General features: G+C 43.4%; 1 protein-coding gene across 14 annotated transcripts in view; it reads right to left on the reverse strand.

The window, feature by feature from the left end:
- The window catches only part of LOC147304661 (triple functional domain protein), an 82,768-nt gene that overhangs the window by 7,114 nt on the left and 58,723 nt on the right, over nucleotides 1-16,931 (reverse strand). For 7 of the 14 annotated variants that reach the window (XM_086281108.1, XM_086281105.1, XM_086281114.1 and 4 more), the window contains 31 exons: nucleotides 16,738-16,887; nucleotides 16,516-16,630; nucleotides 15,062-15,177; nucleotides 14,857-14,979; nucleotides 14,569-14,763; nucleotides 14,367-14,485; nucleotides 13,627-13,693; nucleotides 13,361-13,470; nucleotides 13,183-13,252; nucleotides 12,652-12,741; nucleotides 12,476-12,568; nucleotides 12,270-12,381; nucleotides 11,968-12,158; nucleotides 11,730-11,831; nucleotides 10,645-10,674; nucleotides 9,982-10,124; nucleotides 9,775-9,874; nucleotides 9,417-9,660; nucleotides 8,706-8,828; nucleotides 8,305-8,498; nucleotides 8,051-8,221; nucleotides 5,579-5,674; nucleotides 4,601-4,749; nucleotides 4,421-4,487; nucleotides 4,216-4,319; nucleotides 4,046-4,115; nucleotides 3,861-3,950; nucleotides 3,686-3,778; nucleotides 3,487-3,537; nucleotides 3,294-3,371; nucleotides 3,014-3,205 (listed from right to left, as the gene is read on the reverse strand). In XM_086281108.1, the coding sequence (XP_086137234.1) occupies nucleotides 3,014-3,205; nucleotides 3,294-3,371; nucleotides 3,487-3,537; nucleotides 3,686-3,778; nucleotides 3,861-3,950; nucleotides 4,046-4,115; nucleotides 4,216-4,319; nucleotides 4,421-4,487; nucleotides 4,601-4,749; nucleotides 5,579-5,674; nucleotides 8,051-8,221; nucleotides 8,305-8,498; nucleotides 8,706-8,828; nucleotides 9,417-9,660; nucleotides 9,775-9,874; nucleotides 9,982-10,124; nucleotides 10,645-10,674; nucleotides 11,730-11,831; nucleotides 11,968-12,158; nucleotides 12,270-12,381; nucleotides 12,476-12,568; nucleotides 12,652-12,741; nucleotides 13,183-13,252; nucleotides 13,361-13,470; nucleotides 13,627-13,693; nucleotides 14,367-14,485; nucleotides 14,569-14,763; nucleotides 14,857-14,979; nucleotides 15,062-15,177; nucleotides 16,516-16,630; nucleotides 16,738-16,887 (3,648 nt within the window). The remainder of the gene's footprint in view (nucleotides 1-3,013; nucleotides 3,206-3,293; nucleotides 3,372-3,486; nucleotides 3,538-3,685; nucleotides 3,779-3,860; nucleotides 3,951-4,045; nucleotides 4,116-4,215; nucleotides 4,320-4,420; nucleotides 4,488-4,600; nucleotides 4,750-5,578; nucleotides 5,675-8,050; nucleotides 8,222-8,304; nucleotides 8,499-8,705; nucleotides 8,829-9,416; nucleotides 9,661-9,774; nucleotides 9,875-9,981; nucleotides 10,125-10,644; nucleotides 10,675-11,729; nucleotides 11,832-11,967; nucleotides 12,159-12,269; nucleotides 12,382-12,475; nucleotides 12,569-12,651; nucleotides 12,742-13,182; nucleotides 13,253-13,360; nucleotides 13,471-13,626; nucleotides 13,694-14,366; nucleotides 14,486-14,568; nucleotides 14,764-14,856; nucleotides 14,980-15,061; nucleotides 15,178-16,515; nucleotides 16,631-16,737; nucleotides 16,888-16,931) is intronic. The other 7 variants (XM_086281111.1, XM_086281119.1, XM_086281117.1 and 4 more) reach the window with 4 other exon arrangements.

The raw sequence follows: 16,931 nt of genomic DNA on the forward strand, positions 1-16,931 counted from the left end.
TGACACCTAACAGTTGAAGTTGCCTCCAAGCATTCAGTGCAGCGCGAAAATGGACAAGTGGTTAACAAGAAAAAAAGGCCCTACCACAGAGACACCGGCCACAACAACCAATAAGCTCATATCTGAAGATGCATTTTCCAGTGACCGCACAGGTGATTGTTCAACAACAATGTGTTCGTCAGATTTGGATGCTAGCAGTGCTAGCAGGGATGTATCTGTGGTTACTAGCCAAGTGGCTAGCATAGCTGGAGCCAGCCATGTGGAAAGTGATGAAGTGTCTGATGCGGAGCGTCAAAGTGGGAGAAAGCATGACAGCACGGACTGTAACACAACCTCATCAAAGAAGCGCAAATATGATGACAATTATATTTCGCTGGAGTTTACGTGTATAAATATTGGTGGATTTCCCCGGCCACAGTGTGTTATTTGTGCAAAAGTATTGTCTCAGAACTCAATGAAACCTTCACTTTTGCGCAGACATTTAGAGACAAATCATCCCCATTTGAAAAATAAACCAAGGGAATATTTTGAGCGACAGCTAAAATCACTTTCAACAAGTAAAACCTGCATTCAGGTGCCAGATCTTATGAATAAAAACAGACTACAAGCATCTTACATGGTCAGTTACAGAGTGGCTAAAAACAACAAACCCCACACTATTGTGGAGGACCTCATTCTCCCTGCTGCTTTAGATATGGTAGGGACAATGTTGGGGGAAAAGGCAAAAAAGACGATACAGTCCATTCCATCATCAAACAATACTGTCTTACGGCGCATCAATGCAATGTCAGAAAATGTTTTACAGCAGCTACTTCTGCGCATACGCCACAGTGAATGTTATGCAATACAGCTACAGCTAGATGAGTCCACGGATGTGGCTGGCCTGGCGCATCTTCTCGTATATGTGCGCTACATTCATGAAGGAACCATCAAGGAGGACATGCTGTTCTGTAAACCGCTGGAACAAAGGACAACTGCCGCAGATATTTTTCAAAAGCTGGACACATTCATGAACACACATGGACTCGTGTGGGACAGATGTGTTGGCATCTGTACTGATGGCGCACGGGCCATGACTGGGAGACACGGAGGTGTGGTTTCGCGTGTGCAAGCAGTCGCGCCAGATGCCTCCTGGGTACACTGCAGCATCCACCGAGAGGCTCTTGCTGCAAAGGGAATACCTTTTTACATGTTTTGGACACGAGCGTAAAAATGGTTAACTTTGTGAAAGCCAGGCCGCTGAACTCCCGCTTATTTGCTGCGTTGTGCAATGAGATGGGCAGCGAGCATGAGACATTATTACTCCACACAGAGGTTCGCTGGCTATCTAGAGGGAAAATGCTGACCCGTTTCTTTGAGTTGAGGGATGAACTTAAAGTTTTCTTCAGTAACCATCCCTTTGAGCTGTCTGAACATTTGCATGATGAAGAGTACCTTACCTGCCTGGCTTATCTGTGTGATATATTTTCTCGTCTGAACGAGCTCAATCTCGGATTACAAGGCGTTTCTGCAACTATATTCAATGTTCAAGATAAAGTTGAGGCCATGATAAAGAAGTTAAACCTTTGGAAGAACTGCTTGGATACAAACAACACTGAAGTCTTTCCTGTGCTGCATGATTTTCTGTGCTCTAATGATCTCACACTATCTAAAAGTGTAAAGCGCGAATGTAACGTGCACCTTGAGGAGCTGGCGGTGCAGTTACGCCGATACTTCCCAGAGACGGACGGCTCAAATGATTGGATACGTCACCTGTTCACCGCCGTGCCTACTTCGTTATCACCGTCTGACCAGGAGAGCCTAATTGAAATCGCCACAGATGGATCTCTAAAAGTTGAACACGCTCAAAAGAACCTGGCGGATTTCTGGATAGGGCTGCGCACTGAACAGCCCGCGCTGGCTAAGCGCGCTGTCAAGACTCTGATGCCTTTCGCCACCACATACTTATGCGAAAAGGGATTTTCTGCTTTAACAAACATGAAAACAAAATACAGAGCAAGACTTTGTGTGGAAAACGATTTAAGACTCAGCCTTTCCCAAATTGAGCCAAACATTGAAGAGCTGTGTGCCTCTGCTCAAGCACATCCATCACATTAAATAAAGTTCTGTTTAATGAAAGTTCATGGCCTTTATGCTCTCGACAAAAAAGTGAATTCTAATAAATCCTTTGATACACTGCTAGTATTAAGTAGTAAAGTTTGTTATTAAAACTCTGTCATTACTAAAAAATATTGATAAATTCATTTGGTGGTGAGAAATAATCGACTGTGCAGTATTTATCTTTATGCATGCGATATTGCAATGTATTTATAGACACTAATTAAGAGTCGTTCGTAGTAGGGGGTATGCGGCTGAGGGTGACATGTCTCACGGGGTACGTGGCTGGAAAAAGTTTGGGAAGCACTGGTATACAGTATTTTGTCCCAACATCTCGACCCCTCCCTCTCTCACACATGTGAAAAGTGCTCTTGCAGAGTACAGCGAAGTTCAGGATGCGTTTTGAGGCTTAACCAGCACTGTTATTGAAAGCGCGGACACGCCGTCCTCTCACCTCACGCTCACCTGCCTTACAGATTTAAACTACTCATAAGAGATGTTTAACAAAGGCAGCTTGGGACTGCACTACTATTGTGTGTCAAGAGTCCATTGCTAAAATCAGTGCAATGCAGCAACTTAAAAAGAGCAGCGTCTGAGCTTTTGTTACATGAACTTGATGAGGAGCCAGACAGACTGACAGACTAAGCTCTGCTTCAGGTAAATGTCTTTTGCTTTTGAAGCTGAGCCAAACGAAGCCTGCGGCCTATTTTTATAGAAAACATGGTTTATTCTTCTGAGAAAGATATTCTTCTGACTTTAAAACTGCTCACTAAAACAAGATTACACAACTAGGAATAATTAAATCAAGTTAACCTGCAAACAACAAGGAGAAATGTTCGTCATTGTTAGCATATTAACAGACATTCTTCAAGTGGGGAAAGTAACAAGTGTACATCCTCCCTCCTTAAATCATTACCTTGATGCTGTTCTTATAGAGGAAGCCTGGCAGAGAGAACCCTTTCTTTTTGTCCAGGGGCTCACTGAAGATGACAAGCTGCTCAAACAGGAAAACCCTCCTCTCCTTCATCCGGCCGAGCAGACCGCCGTCGGGGTCGGACACCATGAATGTGTCCTGCAGCAAAAGGCGGCCCTGAGCCACAATCTTCCCCTGGAGGCAAAGAGAGAGAAATGTTAACGCACGCTTTAAGGAAGATGTTGTATTGCTTGACCGATCACTGAGAAAAATGGCTTCTTACATCAAACCCTTGAAGCCGGCCGACATTCATCATATCGTTACACCTTTTTGGAACAATGCACATGACCTCCACTGCTTTCTGGAAGAGTCAGAAATAAACAAGACTGGTATAATCGCTCAAACTGTTTTGCATAATTTCTTTTTCAAATTTATGTTTTGTGTTTTCTTTTTGGGTTTTTTTATTTGGATCTCACTTCCAAATCCGGAGACTCGAGCCCAGCCTTTTTAGAGTGCTTCAGGAAATCCTAAAATGCACAAACAAACACAAGTAAAATAATAGCTTTGTACATTACGTGTAACAGCGAGGGGCATTTGGATACAGTGCAAAATATAAAGGGTATGTAAGCAGCAGCTGGGGCTCTGGCGCCCTCTACTGCATAGAAACAGCCTAACCTTGAGCAGCAGCTGGTACTTCATGATCCTCTGGACTGGCTTGATGAGCAGGTCTGTGATCTGCAGTCTGTGTCCCAGCCGCTGCTTCAGGTCCTACAAAATCAAATGTGTCTCTTTAACAGCTGCATAATGAGTTACACTTGAACCTAAAGCTGCCAAAATACCAGAGTCTAACCTCAAAGTAGGTGTCGATATACTCGGACACGATGTGCTCTGACTTGGGCTTGTTCTGACAGTACACTACGTACATGTTTAGTCTCCGTTCCTGGATAGATAAAGCACACACACAATTACACTTTGATCAGATGTGTGGAAGCAATTACAAAGAAGGCAGGAGCTGGAAATTCCCTGCAGACCAACCTGTTTGAGAAAGAGTGGTCCCAGTCTGTCAGGGTCCTCCAAACACTTCTCCAACTCCCTGAGGAAGAAACTGAGCGACACAGAAACAGAAGTTACTGAAGCGCCGATTCTGGACAGGGAAAACTCTACAGTCTCCACACGTCTGTGTGTGTGTGCATTCCCCTACATACTCTTTGTGCCAGTCGTAGATCTGATGGATGTTGCCAAACACAATTTTGTCTTTTCCCTTCATATCATCAGGGACACCCTCCTCCTTCATTCTGCTCATGTAGCCCTTGTGATGGAAACACACGAAGGATTCACAACAGGAAGTCGCCAAAGCTCGCAGAACTCATTTTAAGATCCATCACATAGAAAATGTTTCACTAAACTTACCTCCACCACCAGGCCGAGGTCTCTGACGTAATCTCTCTCCGTCTCCACCAACTCCAGCAGAATGAAACTAGAGCAAGAGAGGAGAACCACAGATGGCAGACTTAAAATGAGAGCTATAAAAGCAGCGTTAGAGCTCCCTAAACATTAGTCTACTGTTGCGTGAGATCGCAGTAGACTTACTGTCTTTTTTTGAGGATGCTGGCCCTGCGTTCGTCCATTTCTTCAATGGGGGAGGAAGAGGAGAGGAGGGAGTTGTCAGAGGGGTTGAAAGAGGGAGAGCTGCTGTCTCCTTGTTCTACAGACAGAGAGCTGGGTCTGTCCTCCAGAGCCTGCACAACAAAAGCAGTTTGTTCACAAGAAGAAATCCTTCTTTCCTTTATATAAAGTCTCTTAATCCTAATGACTCTGAAATGGACACAACTAAGCTTAATAAACAGAAAATGCAGAAAAATATATTTAATTTAGCTGATATGAAGCTAACAAAGAATTAATGCGATTGAATCAAGCAGAAACTTCTGGAGCTGGAAAACAAAGGAAAAGTCTAATGCCAAAACCTGCAGTTCCTCTGATGGCCACTTGAGGCAGACTCATTTTCATCATACTTACTTGATTGCTAGATGGTTTCTAAAGCTACTTTCGCTCTTCGTAAACACTGGACTGTTGTTTTTAAACTCACCTAATTAGATTTTGTTCTTTAAAGTTTAGGGCATGTGGACACTTTCAGTGACAGCTATGCTAACGTGGGCTATAGCTATAGCTGCTAGCTATCTGTCCTCACCACTTTTACTCAGAGTCACTCAACTGGACCTCAAAACCATGTTTCCTTTCTTTTGTTTTCTTAATGTTGGTGTATTTTTGAACATTTTAATCAAATTTTGGACAAACAATGCAACCTTTGTTCAAGAAGTTTATACTTCAGCTTTACTGAGTGAAACTCAGCAACTTGCCAATTTAAGCTTGCTAGCATTATCTTAGTATTAGCTTAGCACTCCACCCTCTCGTCTTAATATGTTCACTCCAGGCTCCGAAAATTCACATGATGGCAGTCAAAATAAGGATTTGGCAATAGCATGGTTGCTACGTCCATCTTTTATATACAGTCTGTGGTATCTTCTGATAAACTGGGCCTGGTTGGTGTGAGTATTTGATATTTCCTACCATCTTGCTTTTGACTAGCTCCTCGATGGCGCTCACCAGCTCAGCGGCACTGGGCGTTTCTGAACTGGACGGGCGGACCGACAGACGAGAAGAGGTCTAGGCAAAAAGCAGAGAGATGAGAGGAAGGAAAACCAACAAGCGTGAGAAAAGCCATGCAAGTCGACAGTCTAAATTTTGAAGTAATAACTCTCTTTAGGGAAAAAAGGAACCACTAAACTTTTCAGAACTGAATCAAGCCTCATCACACTTTAGGAGTAATTTCCATCCTTTCTGAAACAGAAATAAGTCTGTTTCTAACGTAATCCTAAAGTAAGTTGTAAGAGCTTACAGTTAAAAGCCATGCTGGAGTTTTCATTGAGAATAACTTGAAGACAAGATTCAATTATCTTTTGGTGGTGGCATTTAAGTGGATTTTAGTTGTTGATGTGAACAATGACTTAGTGAAAATGTTTGTTATATGTTGCAATCTGAAGAGATTCATCCACGATATGCTCCCATCAGTGAAACCCCCAGGACAGGGGGTGGGGTTTTTATAACTCTAGGTTAAAGAAAGTCAAAACGTATATGAACTTCATAAAGCGGCCAATGAAAAGGTAAAAAAAACAAAACATGAGGCTGAAAGTAGGGTGACTGAAATGAAGATAAGAGAAGAAAAATAGAAGTCTTTGAAATAGTGATGGGCAGAAGGTCAAAAAAATGGTGATGTGTGAGTGAAAGATGTTTGTGTTGCTTTCTCAGATGGTGATGAGCGGCCTTTGGAATAAAAAAAAGAATGCTAACAGAGCTAGAATGAAAGAGGTAATATGTAAGTATGCATATATAGATATATATATATATATATAGTTCAGGAGACTCTCACCCTTGCTGTGCTGTGCTTCAAGACATTCCCCAATTAGGTTTTCTGGGTGATGCTGTGTGCCCTTCTGGCCTCGCCAGCATTTAGAGATGCCAATTACTCGCATGGTTAATGAGGTTAACGCACAGAGGGTAAAAGGAGATGAGGACGAGCAGGCGGGGGACGGAGTGGGTGGTGAGGAGTTGGGGGAGAGGAAGAAGGGGTGCTTATGAATTTTCACCTCATTGTGGCCTCTTCGTTAGATTATCCAGCGGGGCTGCTGGGGGATCTTACCGCTTTATTTTCAGATTTAGATCCACTAATTTTATGGTCAATCCCAGCCTATAACTGACAAACATGCAGAAAAAAGCTGGAGTCTTGCGCTATGCTTACAGACTAACGAAAACAGAGTTAGGAGCTACATGCATCCTCTCCTTATGTACATTTTGCTTTAAAGCCCTTACTCATCCGCCAGACACCTCTCTGCTCCAGAGGTGTGATCAAAGAAACGAGGCAGAAGTCAAAACATGTAAAGCTTAAAAAACATAGACGAAGAAGAAGAAAAAGGGGGAAATCTTAAGTAGAGAAATCCAGGAATGTTTAAGAGTTTGCAAAAAATACAAAAGTTAGGCAGAGGGACAGAGAAATGTGGATTTCAAAAAAAGGAAAAAGAAAAAAGCTTCTATCTTCATGTTTCAGGTTTTAGAAAATACAATTTTGAGTTGAAGAGTAAGGGGGAAAACGATAGAGAACTGAAGAAGTGACCGAGGGAAGAGACAGAAGGGGAAGAGCGGGACACTTCAGATGGAGAGGTATGGAAACTGAGACAAAGCAAAGACAGGACATAAATCAAGGTAATGCTACAGCATGGAAAACAGCAAACAATACAACCAGGAAACAAAACAAAAAAAGAGAAACAGAAATTAGTGTCAGAGGAGTCTCCACTTGAGTCGAGGAGGAAACGTGGGCTGCGTGAGACTTTGCATTGCTTTCTGTTTTAGAAGAGAGGGAAGAATATGATGCAACACGCCAAGATAAAATGCTATGCACAACTGAAACTAAGGGTCACTTAAACCGTGTCAGGAAATGGTCCTATTTGGGAAAAAGTGGGAGAAACTTAAATGAGTGAAAGTGTTTTCCAGAAACCAATGACTGCAGATGTTACACCACCTCTTACACCAACCCCCGGCCTCGGCAAGCGACCAAATGTGGGTTTGATTCGGTTGCAGATTTAAAATGAATACTTACTAGATCACAAATAAATGTATTTAAAAAACCTTTAGGACACACTTCTATTGAAAGAAAACACTGCAGGCAGCTAGAGATGACTTCAGATATGCATCTCATCATTTTGAGCAAAACAAGCCAATTTTGAATGGGGTAGATTTTTGTGGATAGTAAATTTAACACTTTCTAACACTTATAAATACTGAAGACAAAATCTGTGTGACTCCGTTTGTCTACCAGAAGTTCAGAACACAAAGCACGCTGGCAATTTCCAGATCAACACAATCCTAAAAAGCAAGCCTCACAACACGATTCTTCATGCCCTTTCTTGACCTACAATCTTAAAGAATGATGTGAGCTGATTACATCTGGTCCCCGGTCCCCCGCTGTAACGCCCCAACTCTCCTCACCTTGTCATCCTGTGAGTCTGGCTGCAGCAAGCTATGCTGCTGGATGGCCATAGGTGGAGGCAGAGGTACTGAGTCTGCACCCTCCTCGCCCTCCTCCTCTCCGCAGCTCTGCATTCCCGAAGAACTGGACTTGGACAGCGTACCGCTCGATAGGCCCTCGTTACGAACCCTCTGCAAAACACGAGGACGACAAAGCACCATTTAACTCTCTTGTAACAGGTTTGAGGAGTGTCAAGCGTTCTGCATCCACCCACCTCCTCCAAAGTTTCATCCTGAGGCGTAGCAGCACTGTCGTCCGAGTCTTTCTGAGAGCCTATCGTCATCTCTCCGCTCTTCCTCACCTCACGGCTCTTCTTGTGCTTGTGGGCCAGCTTCTTCACGTGGCCATCTGCCTTACCGCTGCTTAGCCGTCGCACCGGGCTGGTCAGCCACTTCCGTAGCGTGTTACCTAAGAAACCAAAACACACGCACAAAGCACAGGTTAAAGTTAATTCACCGGAACTGCAGCGAACAGTTAAAAACTCTGGATTTTATCTACAACTACAGTTGACAGCTTCATCACTTTGTTCCTCAGTTTGAAATTTAAAATACTTTGTACTTTTTTTTTTAAACAGATTTTTTTCAAAGCCTTTCAAATAAAGGTTGGCGATCTCACCTGGTCGTTTAGGCCCCGGGGAGGTGTGGGAGCCGATGCCGTGACCGGGCTGCAGCGTAGCAGAGGAACCTGGCATGATGGAGTCATTGCTGCACACTGACAGTGTGTCTGTGAAATACAGAGCTGTAAGTGAAAACAAGCCCTGTGATGCCAATTCCAGAAATGAGACCAAAAACAACAGCTGTACTCAAAAAAGACAAGAAACAATACAGTCATCTGTAAAGTTAAAGCATATTTTTTAAATATTATTAATTTTTGTAGATGGCAAATCAGAATGTGAAGGCCGAGAAAATTCATTTTAGTGGAAGAACATCATCTGATTTTGAATATGATGCCAGCAATATGTTCCAAAAACATCTGGACACTGAGGAGACCAAATGTTGCAGCTTTCTAAGTGAAATGCTTAGAAAAGGCCAGGATTTCAGCTGCTAACCAGCCTGCGTCCCAGACCCTTTACTGCAGAGCCAATGTGTGTAATATGTGCAGTGCATGGTTAATAAGACAGTTCTTCTCTGAAATCATCATCATAATCATCAGCACAAGCTAGATAGCAGCATCTGTCCCCAAAACAGTATATAGTTATTCAGCATTAACGGTGCCTTCAGAAATATGAGTGTTTCCATGGCAACATGGATGCAAGCTTGGATTTTCTACACTTCATCATATCAGTGACTTTTTGCCAGTGAAGCAAATTAGGTTACATTTTTGTACCTTTGTGATTGAAGATGCCTTCCATCTCCATGGAGGACCTGGAATGGGCGATGCAGAGCATAGAGCAGGGCACCAGGCCCTCCTGGGCAGGAGAGCGGTCTGTGGTCCTGACCAGGCACCAGTCTGGTTTGTCGTGACAGCGTTCCAGGACCTCCACAGTCTGACCCCGCCGCACCGTCAGCTCGTTGCTGTTGCTGGCCATAAAGTCGTGTATGACCACAGTCAGCTCACAGCCGCCGGAGAGCTGTGGAAGACGAGACCATCACTGAGACCTTTGCTCCAGATGACATTTGTTTTTAAAGCTCATAATTGCAGAAGGTCTGGGCATCATTTCTGAGCTCTGTGTGTGTGTTCTCACCTTGTCGCTGTCCAGTGTGTTCTGAGAGGTGCGTGATGCCAGAGAGATGGTGTCTGGTTGGCTGCTGCCTTCACCCTGACTGTCCAGGTCCTCTCCATCCCTAGCGGGAGCACACACGATCAATAAAAGGTTTCTTCCCTTCTTGTATAAAAACAGTGAGATAAACTTCCTGTTCATAGATTAATCCCCATTTAGAGCTGTGTTTACCTTCGTCCCTTGTGGTGCTTGGTGGTGGCTGTTTTGGGAATATGAATGGGTTCTTTAAGTGCTCCTCTCAGGTGAATGGTGCGCTCTTGGATCACCTCTCTGATGTGTTTGATCCAGTCTTGCTTGTTCTCAATGCTGGATGCCTGTTATCGGCAGTCAATCATTGTCAAGAAGGCAAAGCTTGTCAAAAAATCCTCAGTTTGAATTCTTGATTCACACATATCTGATCTCTTAATACGTTACAAAGCCTTTATTTCACATATACATTTTACTCAGGTTCTCTCTGCCTGTAAATGCCTAACACAGTGGCTTCCCTGCATTTATTTTGTACAGCCACTGCAACAGCTCTCAGAGATGAAGAACCACTTCCTCAACACCACCCACCATCTGAATAATCTGAGTTAAAGTGGATGTTACTTAATGTATTAGTCATACAAACATGAACAGTGAACAGTCAGTGTTTAGGTTTACTTTACTACCCTCATTTGGGAATCACCGTTATTGATTATTTTGTACCTTTCAGGTCTGAAGATGTGATATTGCTAAGGTTACAGCGGCTTGATGCTAAAGCTCAAATATGCTGCTTTAACCCATTACACTAAGCTAACTTTAAGACTTTTGAAAAATGGTTGAGGACTGTGTTGTGGGATTGTTTGTACTCACCATGGCTCCATGTTTGGATCCCTGACTTAGCTTTGAATTTAAAATATAAAAAAGGGAATTTCACTGGTTTGCTTTTAGAAGGTGTACAGGACATTTTACAAGCTGACAGAATGATTTGAAATGATAGAAGTGCACAACACTGACATTTTGGTTTGACAGTATAATGAAGGCCAATAAAATGCCTAGTGAATAGTAATGGATAGTGTGTGTGTGTGTGTGTGTGTGTGTGTGTGTGTGTGTGTGTGTGTGTGTGTGGTTAGTAACAAGACACACCTAATTTACAATACACATAACACATGACTGCTTCTCAGTGGTTAGTCTGGGAGTCGGTGTGTATTTATGTTGAAATGCTCAGTACTGAACGTGCTAGGACTCTGGCTTCATGCTGGTCCAACAGCTGACAAGTTTTAATCCATCTGTGACACTACTCAGCAGGAAGAAGTCTTACATGGGTGATACGATATTTAGAAAAATTAATTAAAAACTTCAACAGTGGCTGTAAATCATTATTAAAACATATATTTTGTGGTAGAGAAGGATAGCTAAGTCGCTGCTTTGATAAAGCAGCAGCGAGTCAGGCTGGGCGATTGTGGGCGTTCAGGGGCTGAATCAGCATCACCAGCGTTGGTGGAAGCATGTCGGCCCACATAGAGAATTAGAGATACAAACATCCACAGAAAACACAGCCCCAGATATACACATGTGTGCCGTGTTTTGTTAACAGATGGAACAAAAGCAGAAATCTAACCAGGCTGGAAGACGAGAAGGAAGGAGGAGACAGAAGAGTGACTACAGAAAGCTTCTCAGCCACCCTGAAGCTGCTCATGCATTTAAACGGGACAGAAGAGAGGACAGTAGAGATAAGAAGAAGAATAGAAAAGGTCTGAATGTGGAGAGGAAACTGGGTTAGACCAATATTTATGCTTTCAGCACACTCACATGGAAGATTCACGTATTTTCAATGCTAGTATTTGGACTTTATTGAGACCAAATTACTCATCAGATTTGCTTCAGGAAGCTATATTGGTCCAACCCAAGAGGAGGAGTCTGCGAAGCAAGGAGGAGGAGGAGGAGGAGTGTTTTACCTTGAGTACAATCTTGTTGTCAGAGGTCGGGGTGCGTCCCACCCATAGAGCAAACTTACAGGGGTCTCCTTCAACGTGTTCAGTCACCCCTAACTCTGATGTCTGCAAGGAAGAGTAATATGAGAAAACGTCAACTTTACTTTGCGACTGTCAAATGATTTAAATTTTTGTAACTGTGTAAAGTTCTGAGGTTTCCATAATCACAAAAATGCTCCTGACTTCATCATCGTGTACTTACAAAGAGTTTGCTCTTATAGATGTATTTGCTCCGGCCATTTGAGTCTTTGACCTCCTTGCTGAAAACAAGAGACATCTCAAAGAGGAAGAGGTGGCGCTCTCGTCCCTTTCGGATCAGAGTCTTTGGATCCCAGACCTGGAATGAATCCTGGAGAATGAGCTCACCCTGCGACTCGATGTTTTCATCAAAACCTGGAGAAAAAGGCCAGAGGATGACTTGATGAAAAATCATTAAAGAATAAACACACAGAGGTTTGCTGTGAAATTATAGCTAATAGTACAAATACGTGATCAATGTCTGACCTTCCAGCATTGAGAGGTGCATGGCATCGTTGGCTTTCTTGGGAACACTGAGCATCACCTCCAGGCCGTCCTTGATCTCTCCTTTACCTTCTTCGCAGCACGTCAACAACTCCTAAACAGGACGCGGGCACAGAAACCATGACAACAGGAACCATGGAGATGCTCAATACAAGCATCTTGTTGTTTTTTTCGCTGTGGTGGCTTACCTTCAGCAGGAGCTGATACTTGGTGATTCTCTGCACTGGCTTGATCAGATAGGATGAGATGGAGTTGGCCAGTCGGTGCCTCTGTTGAATTTCCTGCCATTAACAGAGGAGAACAGTGAGGTGACTGTACGTGACTGACATTCAGTCTCATCTCAGTGATCAAAGGTGGTACTCACATCAAAGTAGTTGCCAGCATGCTCCAGTATGAGCTGGGTGGAGTCCGGCTTGTTCTTACAGTAGTTCACATACATCTGGAACTTATCAGCCTTGACCAAGAAAGAAACAGATGACAATGAAAAATTAATACCCATCAGATCTCAGCTTATGAACCATTTTTCTTACTTCCAGAAATATTAAAGGGACCATTGATGCTCATTTCCAGCTCCATTTTTTTAATTTGTGGACACTGCTGGGAATATGTCTGCAGAGCCACTGTTCAAAATAACCTTAATTTATGTTTCTCTTTCTGAAACAAGCCTTTTGCTTTTTACTTTAAGCCAGCCTTCTTTTGATTGGCTACTCCTTGTAAACAAAAGGTTAGAAGAGCAGGTGGGTGGGGCTTCTGTGCTAACAGCCAGAGCTATGTTCCTGACATGACATCATACTGAGCCAGGAGTAGAAAAAAGCTCATATGCATTACTTAGAAATCTAAATGCACACGTACACAGTACAAAATACATTTCTCTGTAAGACACAATAATACATACCCATGTGACGAAGCAATGCCCAACATCCTCTGGTAGCTGCTCATATTTCTCCAACTCTTTGAGGAAGATGCTGATTGAAAGAAAAAAAGAAAGAGAGACAGAACCATGAGATACCAGAAGAAAAGATTAGAGCTTTCTCTAAAAATGAAAAATAGTGGAAGGAGGACACGTTTCTTACTTATGGTGGAATTCATAAAGGTCTTGCATGTTTCCAAAGATGATGTGCTCCTTGTTGAGGATCCCTGGAGGAATCTCCTCCACTCCACTGGTCATCTCCCACAGGTAGGTCTGCAATGGAGGAAAGAGGAGATCATAACTATAAGAATAATAATGGTTTTATTTTTCATAGTAGGATTCTGAAAGATTTTTAAATTTAGTTGAAAAGTTGTTGCACAACTCTGCACTAAGCAGGTTAACAGTGGTGGGTTGACAAGTTGAACTTACATCCATGCACTCCCGCAGGTCTCGCACGTAGGCTTTCTCTGTCTGAATCAGCTCTGCCATGATGAACCTGAACACACACAAAACACACAGCGACACAAATTAGCAATTTTCATATCATCCTTGTTCACGCGGTGATAAATCAGCAGCTCCCTTTCAGCCTGTCGACTTCAACCATTTACATTAATGAACGATGACTTATGGGCCATAAGACGTGGTCATAAAGCAAGCCATGAATGACGGAAATCATGCTTGTGATTTGTGCCGCTCATATAAAAATGATGCAGGCGCTTTTTCCTGGACTGTGTCCGTCCACTCATTTGTTCTGAGCCACAGCTCGATGGTTCAGTCTGCAGTTTTTGTGCTGGCACAGCAGAGAGGAGGCCGGACGGAGGAGCGTAAATCAAGCAGGTTCATTATGTATATACATTTACACTGAGCTCCTCTTCCAGCTATTGACCAGGTTCAGTGCTGACACTGCTGTGGACAGGGACACTGGCAGGTAACCTGCTCATAGTCTGTTAACTCTGAGTGCTTTGCAGTAATAAAACATTTTTCAACAAGTGGGAAAAAATGTTGCTGACGTACAACAAAGACGGTTCACACGAGGAGCTTTTAACTACTAGCTAAACAATTCTTCAGGTATAACCTGGAGCACTTGCCAATTTGCTAAATAAGAATTATTCTTCATCTATTAATTTTTCTGTTTTTCTGATATTATAAAGCAGGAGGTGGTAACATACTCCTTTCTGCGTGCAGATTTGCGTTTCTCCTCATTCAGCTCATGGGCGGCAGCATCCCTCAGCTTGACCTCTGACCCTGGAGCCGTGGCTGGGATGATGTCCAACTGGAGATCCTTGCTCTGACACGGAGAGAAGCAAAGTGAAAGTTTAGGTTTCGGGGTACAGAGCGAGCAGCTGCCTAGCAAAAAACCTGAGCACTCACCGCCTTGTTGGAGTCGGAGGAGATGCCCAGAGCTTTCTCAAGACTGCAGCGGTACTTGTCCATGCGCAGCGAAAAGTCTCGATAGCGCTTGTCCACAGCTGTCACCCATTTTTTGATCTCCCCTGCATGACTGTGGCCTTTCTCGCAGAAACCATCGGCCAGCTGGATCAGCAGCTTAACGCGCTCCTTAGTTTGCTAAGAAGGAGAGAAACAGAGCCAATGTGGTCCTGACGCACATGCATGCAAAGATCAACACAAGGTTTCTGTGCGCACGTTCGCGAGCCCAACCTTGGCTGTGATGTGGAATTCCTCATGTTCCTTCAGCAGCTCCTGCGTGTGATGGATACTCGAGCCTGTGGATGTGTGTGTGGACAGGTAAAACTCCCCGGTGTCGTGAATCCACTCCAGAGCCTTAAAAACACACAGAGGATGTTTGTCATAAGTAGAGTGTGTAGATGTGTCGCTGTAAAATTGCAGCGTGCGCTTTGCGTACCTGTTTGGCGCTCCGTTCAAACACCACGTACTGCTGGCATTGATCCAGCCTGCGTTTCTTCATCGTCCAGAAGTGGAGAACGCGGTTCTCTCTTTGCAGTAGCTCATTAAGGATGTCTACACGCAAAACAGGGAGAAAGAGATTTAAGCCAAAAGGTAAGAACCTTCCTGCAGCCACAGTGCAAAGTGTAAGAACCATTTTGCTCAAACTCCCCTCGCTATGATTTGGCTCAGTGTTCGTCACCACAGCTCTGCTGCAGGGTCAGGTTTTCCCAGCACCACCGGCGGTGTTCCAAACATGTTTGTAAGTAATCTTTACTTACACTGTGCTCCTACTTCAAACGTTCAGAGCCAGTGGTTTTGATCATTTATCGGTTATCGGAGTCTTTCAGAGTGTTTGACTCCATCATGTTTGAGTTCCTATATTTTCTTAGATGTTTTTTCATTTGAATACTTTTTAATATTTTTTTTCAATTCGGTTTAGTTTCAGTTCGTTTCTAGAGTGAATTAAACTGTTTCTGTTTGTTTACTGTTCTTAATCCTGAACTTTTCTTAATTCTAATATGAAGGAACAAACACAGACTGAACCAGCAGCCATGTAACAGATTATTTTCTGCCACTGACACAATTATTTTTTTTTAAACAATGGTGGAAAAATCTGAAGGAGGTCCGTCTTCAGACAGATGACTGACTGCACGAGTGAATTATTCACAGTTACTATAACATTAAATAATTCACATGTAACAATATCAACAAAGGTGCAGGCAGCACCGTCGATCGATCTCTTTCAGAACCGAACATTAAACATAAACTGTAGAATCTTCCCACCACGGTGCCATCCTATTACAGCGTCACATCTACAGGAGCTGCGCAGCACTGTTTTTGTCAGCAGAGAGCTCGTGACGATTATGCGCTCGGCGACATCGCTCTGTGACTTGTTGCAACAGTGCCATCCTACTACAACATCACAGTGGTGTTCTTGTATTTAGTTGCTTTTATTTAGTACTTTTACCCCTAAAGTGAATCTAGTACAGCTGCTCAACTGTGAACTGGCTCCAGTGATCTCAGTGCTCAGTGTAGAAGCAGAGGTAAGGTTCAGCCTCTGGAATCAAATCAAATAAGTACAACGTCTCTGCAGCAACCTCCCACGATGCATCAACGGCTCAAACGAGCACACAGTTTAAATCTCTGTTAGTTCAAATTTGTCTGTTTATGGTGTTTTAGTGCCTCCACTTCAACTGCAGGGGAAACATTCATTTTCTTTTAGTGTCAATGCGAGAAGTGAGCGCACAGTTGGTGTGCATCTCATGTCTTACGCAGCGCTATTAAATATGTGTCAATGTGAATTCAAATGAAAGGTAAAACAAACTTTTGCTGGACTTTATCAAAACGAGGGCTAACGAGGCTGTTGATTAGAAAGTCTGCATGATGTTAAACGTGTCTTCTTATACTCACTTTTGACCTGCTGTTCTGGTGCTTTGACGTGGCTCAGCATCCCGGGCATGTTAACACTGTTCCTGTGCATGTACTTGAGGAAGACATCCGCATTTCTCCTTGCCAGCGTGCACGCCTAATTAAAACGTAAAACACGCACAGTAAGATCAGAAGTGTGAGTTAAAGCTTTGCTCCGCTCTGATTCTGACTCATACTCTGTGTGTGTGGGAGTGTGTGTGTTACTTTTAGGAAGGCCTCCTTCTGCTCCAGGTGCTTGCTGATCATGGGGGTGACGTGGTCTGTTTCACAGTTGGGTCCCAGTTTGTCAGCTCCTCCACACCAGTCCTCCTCTCTCTTGTACTCTTGCTCCAAGCTCTCCAACACGCTGCACACCTGTTGAGAGAAACGTGCAGTCAGTTGTGTTTGTGTGGACTGTC

Source organism: Aulonocara sp. 'chitande type north' Nkhata Bay, linkage group LG22 (genome assembly GCF_057382095.1).
Source record: "Aulonocara sp. 'chitande type north' Nkhata Bay isolate Kocher_YH1m ecotype deep benthic linkage group LG22, A_spYH_male_GT1.1, whole genome shotgun sequence".
Lineage (NCBI taxonomy): Eukaryota > Metazoa > Chordata > Actinopteri > Cichliformes > Cichlidae > Aulonocara > Aulonocara sp. 'chitande type north' Nkhata Bay.